Genomic DNA, 18,823 nt, shown 5'->3' on the forward strand with positions numbered 1-18,823 from the left:
CGGCCGCAGAGGTCAGCAGCATTCACCACCAGAAGGCAGCAAAAAAAATCCCTGAGACAATTCTCCGTCTCTCACACACGGCCTCCCTCCCACCTATCCCACCTAGATTGCCTCAGGAAAGCATCATGCGAATTCTGTCTCCTTCCCATCCATCTCTCCTCAGAAAGCCATCGTACACTGACGCTGTCTTTCCCATCTGCCTTTCCTCAGGAAGACATCGAGCACGGTTGCCTTCCTCCCCCAGTAACAGGTGCTCCTGAAGCTGGAAGTTCCCCAGCCTCCTCCATTGCAACCTCTCTCCCCTCCCCCCCCCCCCCCCCTTCCTATCACACCTCACAGGATTTTAGCTACACACCAGCAGGTATTGTTAACTGCATCCCCAAAGCCTGGAGTGTCCACCACCGTCAGTATCACCTTCAGCCCCTCCTCCACAATTTTGACAGTGTTTTTAGTAATTCTCACTGTCTGAGAGGGAGGCTCAGCTGCAAAGAAAGACAGAAAAAGCCTCTGTGACGCCCATGAATATCTCTTAACATCAACATAGCTCATGCTTTGCCCCCTCCCCCCCAGCGGACAGACATTATTCAATTTCCCCTCTGCAAGTGAAAGTGCTCTTCCACAACTTTCCTAAATCTACCTGCATTTTCGTGGAGGCATTCTGGGGATGGGTTAAGGCGGAAAAAGCAACAACACACCTAATTTTGCATTTTGAAAACTACATGCATTTTTTTGGCCGGAAAAAGTGCCCACAGAAAAAATAGGTGCACATTTCTGCAGGTATTCACCCCTTGGGCAACTGTCAAAGGGAAAGTATGCATGTAATTTCCCTTTGAGAGCTGGTGCAAAATCCGTGGGCTTTTCACTTGCTGCACAGTTTAGAAAACATAGAAACATAGAAATGACGGCAGAAGAAGACCAAACGGCCCATCCAGTCTGCCCAGCAAGCTTCACATTTTTTCTCTCATACTTATCTGTTTCTCTTAGCTCTTGGTTCTATTTCCCTTCCACCCCCACCATTAATGTAGAGAGCAGTGATGGAGCTGCAACCAAGTGAAATATCAAGCTTGATTAGTTATGGGTAGTAGGGGAAGTAACCGCTGCAATAAGCAAGCTACACCCATGCTTATTTGTTTTACCCAGACTGTGTTATTCAGCCCTTATTGGTTGGTTTTCTTCTCCCCTGCCGTTGAAGCAGGGAGCTATGCTAGATATGCGTGAAGTATCAGTTTTTCTTCTCCCCTGCCGTTGAAGCAGAGAGCTATGCTAGATATGCGTGAAGTATCAGTTTTTCTTCTCCCCTGCCGTTGAAGCAGGATATGCATTGAAAGTGAAGTATCAGGCTTATTTGGTTTGGGGTAGTAACCGCCGTAACAAGCCAGCTACTCCCCGCTTTGTGAGTGCGAATCCTTTTTTCTTCTCTCCTGCTGTTGAAGCAGAGAGCTATGCTGGATATGCGTGACCATCCCCTAAATTACTAAAGAATCCAGAGGCAATAGGAGGAGCTTACCCTGAACAGTGGCTACAGCAGTGCCCCCTGCTGGCTGGGACTGAGATCTCTCTATATCCTCCTGTCTCTCTCCGGCTGGGCCCAATATCTGTGTATTTCCCTTTATACAGAATACAGAGATATTGGGCCCAGCCGTTCCTTGCAGTGCCCCCTGCTGGCTGGGACTGAGATCTCCCTATATCTTCTTCTATCTCTCTCCCGCTGGGCCCAATACCTGTGCATTCCCCTTTGTACCGTTCCTTGCAGTGCCCCCTGCTGGCTGGGACTGAGATCTCCCTATATCTTCTTCTATCTCTCTCCGGCTGGGCCCAATATCTGTGTATTCCCCTTTGTACCATTCCTTGCAGTGCCCCCTACAGGCTGGGACTGAGATCTCTCTATATCCTCCTCTATCTCTCTCCGGCTGGGCCCAATATCTATGTATTCCCCTTTGTACCATTCCTTGCAGTGCCCCTGCTGGCTGGGACTGAGATCTCTCTATATCCTCCTCTATCTCTCTCTGGCTGGGCCCAATATCTGTGCATTCCCCTTTGTACCGTTCCTTGCAGTGCCTCATGCTGAACGGGATTGAGATTTTCTGTATCCCTTCTGGGCTCTCTACAGTGCTTCCTGCTGGCTGTAACTAAAATCTCTCTATAACTTCTGTATTCTCTACCGCTCTGGCTGGAACTGAGTTCTCAGTATCCTTTCTATTGGATTCCTTGCAGCATTTCTTGATAGCTAGAGCTGAGATTTCTCTGTCACCCTGTGTCCTGCTCTCACCTTTTTCTTGCTACAACCCTGCTGGCTGAGACAGAGATTACTGGTGCCTGACTCTGTATCCTCCTCTATCCCATTTCCTTTCACATCCTCTACTGGTTGAGACAAAGATGTCTTGATCCTGTACAAGAACCCCCTGGGGCCATCCAGGGTCGGTGCAAGGGGATTAGGTGCCCTATATCCTCCCCCCCCCCCCCGCCCCCAGTCACGCCCCCACAAACCCACTCGTGCCGCCAACCCCCGGTCTTGGCCGTGACTCCTACCTCGTTCTCGGTTGGGTGCTGCTTGCAGCCCGCCGAATCTCCACTCCTCTTTGCTGCCACCACTCTCGGCCCCACATGACTCGTGTCCCCTAATGGTCGACGCTCTAGGCCCAGGCCTAGTTCACTTAGTGCTTCCGCCAGGGTCATCTCAGATCTTACCTTCAGAATTCAGTAGCTTGTCATCTTTATATACATCAGTCTGGAAGAGACTTTTGATTAGTGTAGACTTTCCTAGACCTGATTCTCCTATAGATGACAAAAATCAGCATGTATAGACTCTCAGCAAGTACAGAAGTTTTAGTACAGTGACTGAATATATAAATCACCAGCAGATAAACAGACATCATGACAGGACTGGGTGAATATAGACCATTGGAAGGAACAGAAACATTGGGGCAGGAATGAGTGTGTATAGATTGTCAGCAAGGGCAGTGATGACTGTTTATAGACAGTGATGACTGTTTATAGACAGGGGCAGTGATGACTGTTTATAGACAGTGATGACTGTTTATAGACAGGGGCAGTGATGACTGTTTATAGACTGTCAGCAGGTATAGAAGCATTGGAGCAGGGATGAGAATGTATAGACCATTGTCAAGTACAGAAGCAATGAGGCAGGGTTGAGTGTGTATAGATCTTTGGCAGGCACAAAAATGTCAAGGCAGAGATGAGTAAAAACAAATTGTCAGCAAGTATTGAATTGACAGGAATACATTTTTTGGGGTAGGGATCAGTAATTCTGAATCTTGGTATAACTATTACATGTTATGAGGCCCATATTCAAAAGCATTTAGCCAGCTAACAAACGTTAGACAGCTAAACGAATATTTGGGCATATATCTGTCTAAATTCTAGTCTCCTAATAAGTTAGGAGGCTATAATTTAGTTTAAGTTAGAGGTGTTCCAAGGGCATAACTGGTGAGTTAGCCAGCTAAGTTAACCGGCTAACTCCAATATTCAGAGTTAATCGGATGTCTTAGCCAGCTAAGTCTGGTTGGGCCAAAGAGGTATCCTAAAGTTAGGGGTCTATGGTTAGCCAGCTAACTTTTAAGATAGCCGGCTATATTCAATATGCGGTTTCACTACTGAATACACCTTCAGAATTAGCCAGATCTGAATATGGACCACCAGAAGACCATAGCACGGATCAATATGAGCATGCACATTTTACAGACACTCAATTAACTCTTGTTTGAGTACACACATTCTACAAAAACATGCACAATTATCAGGCATCTAAGAGCATACCTATAACATACTGTACCTGCCACCATGAGGGTGAAGTTCAGCCCTCTCCTTATTAATGACTTTTGCAGATGATCAGAGAGAACCCCAACTCCTAAACACTGCATAACATTCTGCGGAGAGAAAGAGACAAAGAGGGTATATGTCACATTCTCTGGTACAGAGACAAGAGTGAATGTCATAGCCCTTGGTATCCCGAGTAGCATACAGTTCAGAAAGGTGGTATTCGTTGTTCATTCTATATTCACAGAATTAAGCAACAGTCTATTTTCCCAGAACACACACATATTTCTAACAGTGACAATCAAATACTGACCTTTATTAGCTCACAGAATTCACTGTCAAGAAAACTGATATGCTGTGGTGCTTCTGAATGTATTTCTAGCAGAGCTAGAGAAACCAACATCCGCTCCCACTCTCCTAGCTAATACCTTACAAATGGTTTGTCATATCCAAGGTTTCATGTTTAAAACTGAAAAAAGGGTTGGGCCATCGGCTGGGGTGGTAGTTGTGTACATTTCTCTACAGAGTGACCTAGGTTCAGTTCACAGTTCAGGTCTTCTAGCCTGGAGTCAGATGGGGGAGGGGCTGCTGAGAAAGCAGCTGTCCTTAGCCTCTATGCAGAAGGAGAGGAAGGGAGACATAGTCTTGTCACAATGGCGACACCTAGTGGCTGGATGTAAAGCCCATGATCGCAGGATTCTGGAAGGAGCCCTGGTGCAGTCAAGGGATGTAGATAAAATAAACGAACTAACAAAAGTTGGGAGGGGAAATAAAACAGGGGAAGCATCCCCGGGGAGTTGCAAATGAAGGTTCGTGATGCACGATCCAGCCCTGGTTTTGACTGAGCTGGAAGCCCAAAGAAGCAGGAGAAAAAAATATAGTTTGAAAAAAAAAAGATTTTTTAATATTTTTGCTTTCTTTTCTCTTTGTTCTTTTTTTTTTTTCTTCTTTTGGGCCAGTTCTCTCTGCAGACAAGTGCAGAAGGCAGAAGTAAGTGTGGTGCGGGCAGCCAGCTCAGTTAGTTACCTTGGCTGCCACATCAGAGCCCCTCCACTGCTGCAGCTCCTCCCAACACATAGAGTGAGTCACATCCAGACAGAAATCGTGGAAGCAAAAACCTGTATAAAAACTATTGCAGGACTTTTGCCTGATGCTTGAATCCATTGCTTTTGGGTATTTGATTTTTTTTTTTTTTTATTGTAGCCAATATCCATTCATCAGATCTAACACATGTGAGGTAATTTATGTTGTAGGGTGGATCCTTGGTCTGAGACGAGGTTGACGCCACCTGCAGAAGGAGGCCCCCCTGCAGGTCCTCGTCGTCGGCAGGCTGTACTAGGTGAAGCGGAGACCCAACAGGACCTTCACCAATCCCAGCCCTCGTTCCCCGCAGGTTGAGCCCTTGGGTACCGGGGCCGGCTGGACGTAGGCGCAGATCTCTGGGCGATGAATCCAAAGGATGACAACAAGCTAAACAGAGTTCAGAAGACGGGCCGAAGGTGGGGGCAGGCAGTAAACAGATGAGTCCAAGAGGAGGCCAAGGGTCAGGGCAGGTGGAAAAGAGAGCGGAGTCCAGGAAACAGGCAGATGGTCAGGGCAGGCAGCAGACAAACCAAAGTCAGAAGAACATACCGAGGTCAAGCCAGAGAGTCAGTGCAATGAACAGGAGCACGGAGTCAGGAATAGGAACACGGAGCAACTCGCTACTCAAAGAATTCAACCTGAGGGGCTGTCCTTACATAGCTCCAGAGGTGATGTATTCATCCAGGGCCGCAGGAAGCTTTCCCGCCACGGCCCCTTTAAATCAGACAGGAAGCTGCGCATGTGCACCTAAGGAGAGCAGTGCGGCAGCATTGGCTTTGGTCCCCCACCGCGCTAGGAGGAAGCGGCAGTGGTGATTTTCCAACACCGCAAGACAGGGTCTGCTCGGCAGGGGGTAAGAAAGGCTGGTCATGTGCAGCCAGCCATCATAACAGCACCCTCTTCTCTAAGCCCCTTTCCCAAGGGCTTGGTTTTCTTTGGTTGAGAGGCATGGAATTTCTTGAGTAGAGCTTTATCCAGAATATTGGCTGCGGGTTCCCATGAATTCTCCTCTGGGCCATACCTCTCCCAGGATATGAGGTACTCCCATCTTCTGTTTCGACAGCAGACATCTAATATTTCTTTCACTTGGTAGAGTTGGTCTTCTTCAGAGGAGACCTTTTGTGGATTGGGGAGTCTCCAGGTTGGTCATGACAGAACTACTGATTTAAGAAGGGAAACATAGAAGACATTGCGAATTCTTAATAACGTGGGGAGTCGGAGCTGATAAGTGACCGGGGCAATCTGTCGGAGGATGGGGAAGGGACCAATATAACATGGTGCCAGTCTCATGGAGGGTACCCGAAGTCATATATTGCAGGTACTCAACCAAACTTTATCCCCGGGTTTGAACTGCGGGGCAGGACGCTGATGTCTGTCTGCTGCTGTCTTCGCTCTTTGGGCAGCCTTTTGGATCATGGCTTCAGTTTGGGACCACAGTTCCTGGAGTTCTTGTGCGATTAATTGGGCCACCGGAGAGGGGATAGACTGTTACGACTGTCGCTGTCCGACGTCTCAACTCCGCCCTCCTTACCTCTCTGGTGACTCCTCCTGCGGTTGACGGACGATTGGCTGCCTGCCGTCCTCTCCAGCTTCCCCGGACCGGCTTGGACGCTGCCTCCCGCCATGCCGTTCAGCTGCCTTAGGGCGCGCGCGCCACGCAGCCCTGCTTCAAGTACCTTCAGTGGTGCGAACCTCAGGGGCGTCCCCCTGTGATGACATCATGCATCCAAGATACAAAAGGACTACGCGATTGCTAGCTAAACGAGTTAGCAAAGATTTCCTAACGGATGGGATTCGCTCTCCATACCTTGCTACTCTGCCTCCTTTGGACCTACTCTATTTGGGGTACCCGCTCCTCGGGGGCCTCTCTCTCTTTCTTATCTTTCAGGTCGCTGTCTGGAACCGGTACTCGCTCCTCAAGGGCCCATGTTCCTGGACTCGCTACCTGGACTTCATTTCTGCCAGGAAGACACCACTGCCTATAACATGTGAGTTACCATCTCTATCTCTCAGAACTATTCCATGGAACCAGGTACTCGCTCCTCGAAGGCCTGCCTTTAATCCAGCTCCTGTGCTCCATACTGAAAGACCGCTGAGCCTGACCTGTGGCCCCTCACGGGACTTCCCCCCGTGGGCGTGGTCATCTGCCACAGGTCCAGGGATCCACCCAAAACCCTTACAAATAAATACAGATTGCTAACGCCATTGATCCGGCACAGCTCAATGCCCTGCAGGCCATACCAGGCCCTGCGCATTTCGGAGCAGCAAGACGCATTGGAGAAACTCACTTCAGCGTTTCATCAGCTGCACACACAGAAGACCCAAGGCATTGCTTCCAGCAATGAAGGTCAATTACAGGAGGTAACTTTAAAGACTGCTGTACCGCTGGCGGCTCCAGTTCGTTTCTTAGGAGAGATTCGGAAGACCAGGGGCTTTTTAAACCAGTGCTGCATGCATTTTGCTCTACAGCCTTCTCAGTTCCCTACAGCTTTTTCCAAGATTACTTATATCCTCTCTTATCTGGATGGAAGGGCTTTGTCTTGGGCATCTACACTGTGGGAATGCAAGGATCCAATATTGCAGGACATAGACGGATTTCTGGACTTATTTAAATCCGTTTTCGATGATCCTGCTCGAGTTACTGTTGCCGGCTCTGCTTTGGTGGACCTGAAGCAAGGCAACAGACTACTGGCTGATTTTGCAATAGAGTTTAAAACTCTTGCTACAGAACTCTGCTGGGACCCTAAATGCCTGAAGACCCTTTTCTTTAGAGGCCTGGATACCCGTTTAAAAGATGAACTGGCCGCTCGCAAAACACCTGACTCGCTGGACGAACTAGTGGCTTTGGCCACTCGGATCGATCACCAGCTTCGTGATAAGGTGAAAGAACTCCGGCCTAATAGAATACCTGGGCTGAAACAGGGTAGTGCTAAACCTGCATCTCGGATGGTTCCAGTAATTCCTGCTGCCAGTGAAGATGAACCGATGCAACCTGGTCGCGGACATTTGACTTCCAAAGAGAGAAGATGTCGGTAGAGGCGTGGTCTTTGCATGTACTGTGGTCAGCCTGGCCACGATGTCCCTACATGCCCTATTCGTCCGGGAAATGGACAGGCCTAAGTCCTGCAGGAGGACTGTTCTTAGGCCTCACTACGCCCTCTCCTCCACTCTCTCTCCCAGTCTCCTTGATCTGCGGACCGTCTACGGTTCAAACTCTTGCCTTGGTGGATTCAGGGGCAGGAGGCAACTTTATTCTCCGACGTTTAGTGGAACACCTAAGGATTCCCCTCGTCAGTTTGAAAGTTCCACTACTTCTATCCTCCATCCATGGAGAGCCCTTACCGGACGACGTGACTTGCCAAACTATACCAGTGACTCTCCGCACCGGAGCTCTCCATACGGCGTCGCTTCCCTTCTTTGTGTTGGAAAAGGCCATGCACCCTATCGTCCTGGGGTTACCCTGGTTGCAAGCGCACCAACCCCAATTTGACTGGGCATCCTTGGAACTCTCCCACTGGGACCCAGAGTGTTATGGGAGGTGCCTTGAGGGTATTGCTCCTGTCATCTGCATGCCTACAACTCCAGCGATGCCGGGACTGCCGCCCCAATACGCATCCTATGGGGATGTATTCTCCAAAGAAGCTGCTGACATCCTTCCTCCGCATAGGTCCTATGACTGTGCCATAAGACTGAAACCCAATACTGAACCTCCTAAAGGACGTGTCTATCCTCTCTCAGCAATTGAGAACAAGGCAATGTCCGAATATATTGAAGAAAACCTTCGGAAGAGGTTTATCAGACCAACAAAATTTCCAGCTGGCGCAGGCTTTTTCTTTGTGGGGAAGAAGGACGGTACCCTACGTCCATGTATCGATTCCCGAGGTCTGAACGAGATCACGATTAAAGACCGCTACCCCTTGCCTTTAATCTCGGAGCTGTTTGACTGGCTTCAAGGGGCCAAAATATTTTCAAAACTCAACCTGAAGGGGGCCTACAACTTAGTTCGCAATCGTAGTGGTGACGAATGGAAAACAGCCTTCAACACTCGAGACGGCCACTTCGAGTACTTAGTGATGCCCTTCGGCCTGTGCAACGCACCCGCCATATTTCAGAACATGTTGAATGACATCTTGCGGGATCTGCTGTACAAGAGTATTGTGGTCTACCTGGATGATATCCTGATCTTTTCCCAGAACATGCCCACTCACATTGAAGATGTCAAACAAGTACTCCGCCGACTCCATGAACACCGGCTCTACGCCAAACTTTCTAAGTGCGAATTCCACAAAGACTCAATGCCTTTCCTTGGCTATATTGTGTCTAAAGAAGGCTTCCAGATGGATCCTCACAAACTTGAGAGTATCAAAAATTGGTCCCAACCTACCAGCCTGAAGGCCCTGCGAAGATTCCTGGGGTTCACCAACTATTATAGATGCTTCATAAAGAACTACTCTTCTTTAACAGTACCCTTGACCACAATGACCCGCAAGGGTGCCAATGCTTCAAAATGGTCTGCGGAGGCCATTTCTGCGTTTGAGAATCTGAAGACTGCCTTTTCCACGGAACCATGCTTGTGGCATCCTGACCCCAATAAGCCCTTTATCGTTGAAGTTGATGCTTCAGATGTCGGCGTGGGGGCCGTATTGAGCCAGACAGGAGACTCGAAAGCCTTACGTCCCTGTTCCTTCTTCTCACGACGATTTTTCCCGGCCAAGAAGAACTATGGGATCGGCGATAAAGAGCTCTTAGCAATAAAGCTTGCATTCGAGGAATGGCGGCATTGGCTCGAAGGTGCTCAACATCTAATAACTGAATTCACGGACCACAAAAATCTAGAGTATCTCCGCCATGCACAACGTCTTAACCATAGACAAGCCAGATGGTCTTTATTTTTTAATCGTTTTGACTTTGTGCTTAAGTATCGCCCTGGAGACAGAAATATCAGAGCAGACGCTTTGTCACGCTCCTTTCTCTTGGAGGATGTGCCCGAAGAACCTCAGCACATAATTGATCCGAAGAAAGTCATCTTGGCGACTACCCATTCTGTGCCCGCTGGTAAGACCATCGTACCAAACACCTCAGGAAGGAAGGTGCCCTTTTGGGCACATGATTCCAAGCTGGCTGGCCATCCTGGTCAACGCCGTACCCTGCTCAAAATACAGAAGCTGTATTGGTGGCCTACGATTAAGAAGGATACCTATTCCTATGTGGCATCGTGTACTAATTGTGCCAAGAACAAACCTGCTTCTGGTCAACCGTGGGGTCTGCTGCAACCTCTGCCAGTTCCAGAACAGCCCTGGTCATACATTGCTACTGATTTTGTATTCTATTTACCCCCTTCCGGAGGAATGAATACCATCTGGGTAACAGTTGATCGCTTCAGCAAGATGGCCCACTTCGTAGCGCTTCCTGGCTTACCCTCAGCCTTGGAGCTTGCGAAGCTCTTCATATCGCACATATTTTGCCTTCACGGCCTACCTAGTCATATTGTCTCTGACTGAGGATCACAATTCACGGCACAATTCTGGAGGGCCTTGTGCAAGTTATTTGACATCGCTCTAGACTACACTTCAGCCTACCATCCGCAATCAAATGGCCAAACTGAACGGATGAATAGAACTTTGAAGCAGTTCATTCATGCCTACGTCAGTTCCCATCAGAATAACTGGGCCGAACTGTTACCATGGGCTGAATTCGCCATCAACTCCCATCCAGCAACATCAACTGGATCAACACCTTTTGAAGTGGTATATGGACGTTCTCCAACACCACTACTTTCACTGAAGCTCTCAGTGACGTCCCCAGCAGCTCAAACTACTGCTGATGAAATGCATAACTTGTGGGTTCAGACAAAGGACATGCTGAATAAAGGGAGTGACTGTGCTAAGAAGTACTACGACACTCACCATTCTCAAGCGCCAGTCTTCAAGCCTGGAGATAAAGTCTGGTTATCTACCAAACACCTCAGACTGAAGCTACCCTCCACTCGGTTTGCTCCTCACTACGTTGGACCATTTCCAATCCTCCGACATCTTGGCAACATCACCTATATTCTGAAGCCTGAAACGAGTGCTTGGGAAGGCTATTCCAGGCATTAGCTGCAGTGAGGTGCAGAGTCAACATTTGGCGATGAAGGGAAAAGTGCACAGATAGGAACTAACAGTGGGTCCCAAGTATTTCAGGGGAAATCCCTAAGGTCACTTCCACTTTGCCCAGGGCAGGCTCAAAATCCACATTCAGGGAGAGAGAAGGAACTCTGAGGGATAGACTAAGGGACCACAGATCCACAAATTTATTGGGTGGAGACTATCTAAAAGACTTGTATCAAGTGCCTTAGAGTCATGTTGAGCAGCTTCTTCATTAAGAGTTTATTGTGGAACAACATCACAGTTCCCAACTTTTTTTCTAACACCCAGGGCCTTGGTGGCAGAGCTGGCTCTAGGCTGAATGGCACCCCTCCCCCTCCTTCCCTTCATTTTCTCTTCCCTTTCTCTCCCAGCACCCAGCTTGCCTTACCCAAAAGCCAGCTTGCTTGGAGACTTATCCTTCCTCCCAATGGAGGACCTGCGTGAGTCCAGGACTTAGCCCCAATACTGAGTGTGTACCCCATCACTCTAAGGGGAACCTGGATCGGGATTCCATTAATGGTGTTGTGGATGAGCTCATAGAAGGAAAGAGAGGAATCAAAAAGGACCCCAAGGGATTGAAAAGGGGAGAAGAAGAAGGAATTATTTTTAGGAGGAAGAATAAGAAGTTATATTTTGGCCATGTTGAGTTTAAGGCAATTGTGGGACATTCAGCAGTAATAATAATAATAATAATAATAATAATAATAAAAATAAGAATTGCCAACCTTGATTCCAGAGGGATATTGATGAATGTGGAAGTTTCTTTACAATCTGAACTGTAATGTTTTAAAGCTGCTACTTACCTCCGGAGAATCATATGATTCAAGCTTCTCCAAAGGGCTCTTTGGTAGCAAGGAACTAAGGTCGCAAGGGGCAAGAGCAGAGGTCTGTTGGGTCCATTCTATTGGTGAGAAAGAGGCCAGTTTAAATGGTTCAGATGTATCATCGGGATATTCAGATATTTGTCTCATTACATTAGAGAAGATCTCAGATTCAACACGACTCTCTCTCACTAAAGTCGTGTCTTTCTCCAGCTGTGCTTCTCTCTTCCTTAGCTCTCTCTCATGCTCCAGCTGTGCCTCTCTTAGTGCTCTCTCTTTCTCCTGTTGTGCCTCTCTCCTCCTTTGCTCTCTCTCATGCTCCAGCTGTGCCTCTCTTAGTGCTCTCTCTTTCTCCTGCTGTGCCTCTTTCCTTCTTAGCTCTATCTCATGCTCCAGTTGTGCATCTCTTAGTGCTCTCTCTCTCTCCTGTTGTGCCTCTCTCCTCCTTTGCTCTCTCTCATGCTCCAGCTGTGCCTCTCTTAGTGCTCTCTCTCTCTCCTGCTGTGCTTCTCTCCTCCTTTGCTCTCTCTCATGCTCCAGCTGTGCCTCTCTTAGTGCTCTCTCTCTCTCCTGTTGTGCCTCTCTCCTCCTTAGCTCTCTCTCATGCTCCAGCTGTGCCTCTCTTAGTGCTCTCTCTCTCTCCTGTTGTGCCTCTCTCCTCCTTTGCTCTCTCTCATGCTCCAGCTGTGCCTCTTTTAGTGCTCGCTCTCTCTCCTGTTGTGCCTCTCTCCTCCTTAGCTCTCTCTCATGCTCCAGCTGTGCCTCTCTTAGTGCTCGCTCTCTCTCCTTTTGTGCCTCTCTCCTCCTTAGATCTCTCTCATGCTCTAGCTGTGCCTCTCTTAGTGCTTTCTCTTTCTCTTGCTGTGCCTCTCTCCTCCTTAGTTCTCTCCCTTTCTCTAGCTGTGCTTCTATCCTCCTTATCTCTCTCTCTGTCTCTAGCTGTCCTTCTTTCCTTCTTAGCTCTCTTTCTTTTTCAGGTTGAATCTCTTTCTTCCTCAGCACAGTCTCTTTTTCCAATTTTGTTTCTCTCTTGCTCATCGTCGTTTCTTTTTCTGACAATGTCTCTCTCTTGTTCAGTACCATCTCCTTCTCAATCTGTGTCTCCCTTGTCAGGACTGTCTCTGGATCTGGTTCTGTCTCTGTCTTTCTCAGCATCATCTCTTTCTCTTTCCTCTGGTCTGCCTGTGATTGCAGCCGGGCCTCTTTTGGCCACAGCAATGTTTCTTTCTCTAGCCTTGTGGCTCTCTTCCTCAACCCTGGATCTTGCTGCACTTGTCTCTGCCTCCACATTGTCTGTGTCTCTGGCTGTGTCTGTCTCTTCCTCAGAACTGTCTCTGGTTGCTTGTCTTTTCTTCTCAACACCATCTCTCTTTCTCTATCTATCCTACTCCTAAGCACTGGCTCTGGCTCTTGCGCTGTCTCCTTCTTCCATAGCACCATATCTGACTCTAGCTCTGGTTCTGAATCAGATTCGGATTCAGGTATTGGCTCCGGTCTCCTGTTGGTTGAATGCTTATTCATTACCCGGATCAACTCCAAGTCTTCGGGGTCATCATTCAACAAACACTTCATCTAGTGAGAGAAAGGAGAAGAGATGAACATGAAGGAAAGAGATCAGAGGAAAAAGACAGAGCATGAGTACCTGAGGAGAGAGAGAAAGAGAGAGACAGATGTGGAGGAGAATGAGAGGGCAAGGGCAAGATCGAGAAAGATAGAAGGTTGGAAAATTTTTGTTTTGTGTATTTTTGTTGTTTTTGATTACAACTGTGGCAAAGCGGGTTATAAAAACTCCATAAATAAATATCATAAATACATTATAAAGATAAATGAAGGTATGGAGAAAAAAAGGATCAGAGCTCAGGCCGCTATAGTCCATCTATTATCTTGGATCCCCTGACAATTCTTTTTTTTTCCACCACAGACTCTTTAAGGATATCCAGTATCTGGGGAGGCTTAGAAGAGGTGTACAGGGCTCACCTCAATCTGCACAAAAAGGATAGTCTTAGCCATCATCCTCTAGACATAGTCAGGAATGGAAAAGTCTTCAGTTAGAGGCTTATTCCCACCCTGTGCTGGAGAAGGCCCTGATGGGGAGATCAGTTGCTTATTCCTCTTTGGAACAGAACTTCACCAACAGGTAGGTATTCTGGACCCCAAGACTGCTCAGCTTGTAAGTCAGAAATCATTGGTTGAATGGATGTATGGAAACACATGACCCTGAAGCCAAAGACCCAATGTGACCAAAAGTTATTAGGCTTCGGAACTGAGTGTTGCTGATGGGCAGGAGAGGCTTCCTTCTACAAACTTCTTTGGCTCTGATGGATGCTGGAGCTGAGCCAGTGTCAACATGCTGTGCACCAAAAGGGAGGCACTGAGAAGAGGATTTTTCAACTCATCATGGAAAGCTGAGCTGTTCAATGGCAGGAATTTAACAAGCTTGGTCTGCCGAATGAACCCTTTGGCAATTCCTCTATTCACCTCAAAGAGAGCGACGAAAACACTGTGGTTGGATCCTTAGAAAAGTGGATGTCTTCCACTGCTTTCTGGAGATCCCTGTCAAAGCCTATGGACTGGACTTCTGGGAACCAGTGCAGGATTGTCTGTGCCTGGGAGTTAGAGCTCACCTCCAGATGCAGCTGCTTTGGCTGGTGCAGAACTTCCTAGACCTACTTGATCTTGGAGCTCTGTATTGAAGCAATATGTCAGTGCATCAGAGCAATGCTGATTTTTCTGCCAGGTCATTGACCTTGAACCTTTTTTAATTCTGGCAAATTATTTCCTTTTTCCAGAGAGACTACCACTGGTCTTGACTTGGTACTTTTTTTTGTATTACAGAATCATCACTGCTTTTGAGTCTAGACTTGACACCCATTACCATTTCTCTCTTTCTATATACTCAAGCTCTCAGAGCCCTTTTCTCAGCTTGAGAGGAGGAGTAAGAATCAACTTGAGTCTGTCCTCTGACTAGAAGCAGAAGAGGCTGAAGACCTGGCTATCAGCAGTCAATGTGACTTCCTGGTCCCTATTAGGGATGTGCATAGACAATATTTTCATTTCATTATGTTTTTCAATTCTTTTTTTTCAATTTATTTTGTTTTGTTTGTTTCTTTTCATTTCTTTAAAAAGAGGGATTCAGATTTGTTAGAACCTGGAGACCTTTTGGTGAAGGAGGAGTCTTTTCCAAAGGGATGGGTTCCACCTTAACCAAGATGGAACCAGGCTGCTGGCACTAACCTTTAAAAAGGAGAGAGAGCACCTTTTAAACTACAACAAAGGGGAAAGCCAAGAGTCGTTTACCAGTACATGGTTCGGAGGGAGGTATCTTCAAAAGACACTAATGAAGCAGGAGCATCCCAACAGAGAGATTCCAATAAAAGCAAAAGTAGTCCATGTGCCTATAAGTAAATAATCCCCTGAGCTAAAAGATTCCAAATTATCTCTGTCAACTGAAAAGCAAGTTGTTAATTCTAACAAAAAACTCACTTTGAAATGTCTGTATGCCAATGCCAGAAGTCTAAGATGTAAGGTGGGAGAGTTAGAGTGAATGATGACATAGACTTAATTAGCATCTCAGAGACATAATGTAAAGAGGATAACCAATGGGATAGTGCTGTACAAGGTACAAATTCTATCGCAATGATAGGGAGGAACAACTTGGTAGTAGGGGGGCGTTTATGTCCGGGATGGCATAGAGTCCTGTTACGCTCGCTGCCCGCAGCAGCCCCGCGATACGCCCTCTCACCTCTCTACACAAGCTTCAGGCTCCAGCTCCTCGTTGCTGGTGGCGGTGGGCCACCAGTCCCAACCTCTGACTTCCGTCAGCACCTCTGGCCCTGCTCCACTTCCTGGGACCTCCATCCAGGATGCCTCCATCTGTCGGGCCTCTCCATGGGGTTTGTGGAGAGATGCCGCTGGCGGCGGCGACCCCTCCCTATGCGTGCGCGCACCAGTGAAACCTTTAAAGGGCCCGTGGCGGGAACCTGGCAGCGGACCCGGATGCTGATGTCAGTTTCCCCAGCGCTTAAATGCTCAGGCCTCACACTGAAGCGTTACCTTTGCAAAAGGTCTCCTTGGTCTCCTGTTCCAAGTTTCCTTGTACTCATTGCTTCTCCATGAGTCTTGCTTCGTGTTCCTGTTTCTCCAAGTTCCTGGTTCCTGTTCCGTGTTCGTCTCGTCTGTTTGCTGATTGACTTCCTGGTTCTGATCATCGCTACGCCTGACCTTGCCCGCCATCCCCAAGCTTGATCACTGCTACGTCTGACCACGCCTGCCTTCTCCGTGCCTTGACCATTGCTACGTCTGATCACGCTTTGACCATTGCTACGAACGACTTCGCCTCAGACTCTTGAGTCCAGAGTTCCACGTTGCTTGCTACACCTTCCAAGTGCCACCAGCTTCCATTCAAGCTTGACAGTGATGCCTCTGCACCTATCCTCTGGACATGGACTATTTAGGCTTCGGCCTCCCTTTGCTCAGGCATCTTCAGTTCCTTCTTGTTCCTTGGTGTTTGAGTTCCTGTTCCATATCCTGTCCAGGATAGGACCACACCATCTGCTGGCTGCTGTCTCTGGGCTGAACCATCTTCTACCTGTACTTAGCCTTGACGCCCACCTAAGTCCTGCCGGTCCCGGCACCTGAAGGCTCAACCCGAGGGGAACATTGGCAGGTATAGGTGAAGCTCCAGTGGCCTCCAGCTTCAGCCCACTCCACCTGCTGACGGTGAGGACGTACAGGCCCTTGTCTACAGGTTGCGTCAACCCCACCTCAACCCAAGGATCCACCTCCCACGCAACAGGTTGCAAAGGCCATGGATTCGGTGGAGCCGAGTGCCTCCCAGGTCCTGGCCATATCTCTCTGACCATTGAACCTGTCCAGTTACGTACAGGGGCCTTACACCTTGAGGAACTCGAGCTACTGGTGTTGGATAAGTCAATCCATCCCATTGTACTTGCACTTCCTTGGTTACAGAAACATTCCCCCCAATTTAATTAGACTTTGCTACAACTGGTAGAGTGGGGTCCAGCCTGTCACCAATCCTATCTTCAGAAGGTGACTCCATCTTCGATGATTCCTTTGATTACCATCTCTTCTGGCATACTTCCTCCATACGCCACCTATGAGGTTGTATTTTCTAAACAAAAGGCTGATCTCCTTCCACCTCTTCGTCGGTTCGATTCTCCAAATGACCTTCTTCTTGGAACCACGCCTCCTCGTGGATGCACCTATCCTCTGTCGTTACCCGAGACAAAGGCCATGACCGAATATATTCGGGAGAAGCTGGCAAAAGCGTTTATTTGTCCATCCACATCACCCGCCAGAGAGGGATTCTTCTTTGTGACTAAGAAAGACGGATCACTCAGACCATGCATCGATTACCGCGGTCTAAATGCTATCACCCGTAAGGATAAATATCCCTTACTGTTGATTTCTGAACTATTTTATCATCTCTGTTAGTGTTTGAGGCAGTTGTGGGTGGATCCTTGGGCCGATGGCAGATGACCACGCCCCCGGGGGGAGGCTCCCGAGAGGGACCACCGGTTAGGCTCAGAGTATGGAGACAGACACACACTAGTTCTTTTATTAAACAATATATTGAACCACCAGAGGTGGCAGTAGTGAGCTGGAAGTGCCCGGCTGGGCTGTAGTCTCTCAGATTCTGGAACAGCGATCCTGGATAACTGAGCTGTAGAGAAACTTGAATATAGTGAGTAGGCAGGGTATACAGAGTTCAGGAACAGAACCTTGATGGTAACACTCACATAATAGTCTCTTAGAAGCAGCCCAGGAGCTGGAATGAGGAGCGAGTACCTGGTTCCAGGGAAAGCTCCGAGAGAGACATGGTAACTCACTGGTGTTGTAGGCAGCGATGATTTCCTGGTAGAAGTGGAGTTCAGTAGCAAGTCAGGGAACGAGAGTCCTTGAGGAGCGAGTACTGAGTCCAGACTGTGATCTGAAAAGCAAAAGAGAAAGCGAGGCCCCTGAGGAGCGGGTACCCCTGGTAAGTCCAAGGAGGCAGAGTAGCAAGGAAACCCTGTAGTCTAAACCTTTGCTAACTCGATTCTTTAGCGATATCAGAGACCTTAAATATCCGGTGAAGATGACGTCACCTCAGGGGGATGCCCCTGAGGTTCACGCCACTGCTGGTACTTGAGTTGGGGCCACGCCGTGCACGCCCTTAGGCTGCTGGGAAACATGGCGGTGTGCAGCGTCGAGCCGGTCTGGGGACACCGGAGGGAAACGGCAGAGAGACGCCGCAGCAGCCAAACTTCCAACAGGCAAAGAGGGAGTCGCCAAAGAGGTGAGGTGGGCGCAGTGGAGACGTCGGGCAGCGATGGTCACAACAGTCTCCAAGGTGCTACCATCTTCACGAAGTTGGAATTACATGGGGATTTACTTAGTGAGAATCTTCCCCGATGACATCTGGAAAACCGCCTTTAATACAAGAGACAGCCGCTATGAATACTTGGTGATGCCTTTTGGCCTTTCCAGCGCACCAGCTGTATTCCACCAGATGATGAATGAAATTTTCAGAGATCTGCTATACATCAAGGTCGTAATTTATCTGGATGATATCCTCATATTTCCGAAGGACCTCGACACCCACCGGGCCGATGTACGAATGGTACTACAACGCCTACGAGAAAACCACTTGTTTGCAAAACTGGTCAAGTGTTTGTTCAAGAGGTCCAGTTTATAGTTCCTTGGCTTTATAATCTCTCCTTAAGGCTTCTCCATGGACCCAGATAAATTGAGGGCAATCCAGGATTGGCCACAACCAGTGGACTTAAAGCGCTCCAGTGCTTCTTGGGATTCCTTAATTATTTTTGCCACTTTATCCCACATTACTCCACATTGGCTGCTCCTCTGACAGCCCTGACCCGGAAGGGCCAAAATACATGGAATTGGCCGCCCGAGGCTGTTACCACTTTTCATCATTTGAAAGAAGCCTTCCAAAAGGGATCCTGCTTACTTCACCCTGATCTGACTCGTCCATTTTTAGTCGAGGTGTCTGCC

General features: G+C 48.2%; 1 protein-coding gene across 4 annotated transcripts in view; it reads right to left on the reverse strand.

Moving 5' to 3' along the window:
- LOC115098066 (septin-4-like) overlaps nt 1-18,823 on the reverse strand; it is a 91,888-nt gene that overhangs the window by 13,690 nt on the left and 59,375 nt on the right. For 3 of the 4 annotated variants that reach the window (XM_029614367.1, XM_029614368.1, XM_029614366.1), the window contains 3 exons: nt 3,794-3,887; nt 2,689-2,775; nt 356-482 (listed from right to left, as the gene is read on the reverse strand). In XM_029614367.1, coding sequence (XP_029470227.1) covers nt 356-482; nt 2,689-2,775; nt 3,794-3,887 — 308 coding nt within the window. Of the gene's footprint in view, nt 1-355; nt 483-2,688; nt 2,776-3,793; nt 3,888-11,791; nt 12,064-18,823 lie in introns of those variants that run through there. The other variant, XM_029614364.1, reaches the window with a different exon arrangement.

This window comes from Rhinatrema bivittatum, chromosome 8, assembly GCF_901001135.1.
Source record: "Rhinatrema bivittatum chromosome 8, aRhiBiv1.1, whole genome shotgun sequence".
NCBI classification, from domain to species: Eukaryota; Metazoa; Chordata; class Amphibia; order Gymnophiona; family Rhinatrematidae; genus Rhinatrema; species Rhinatrema bivittatum.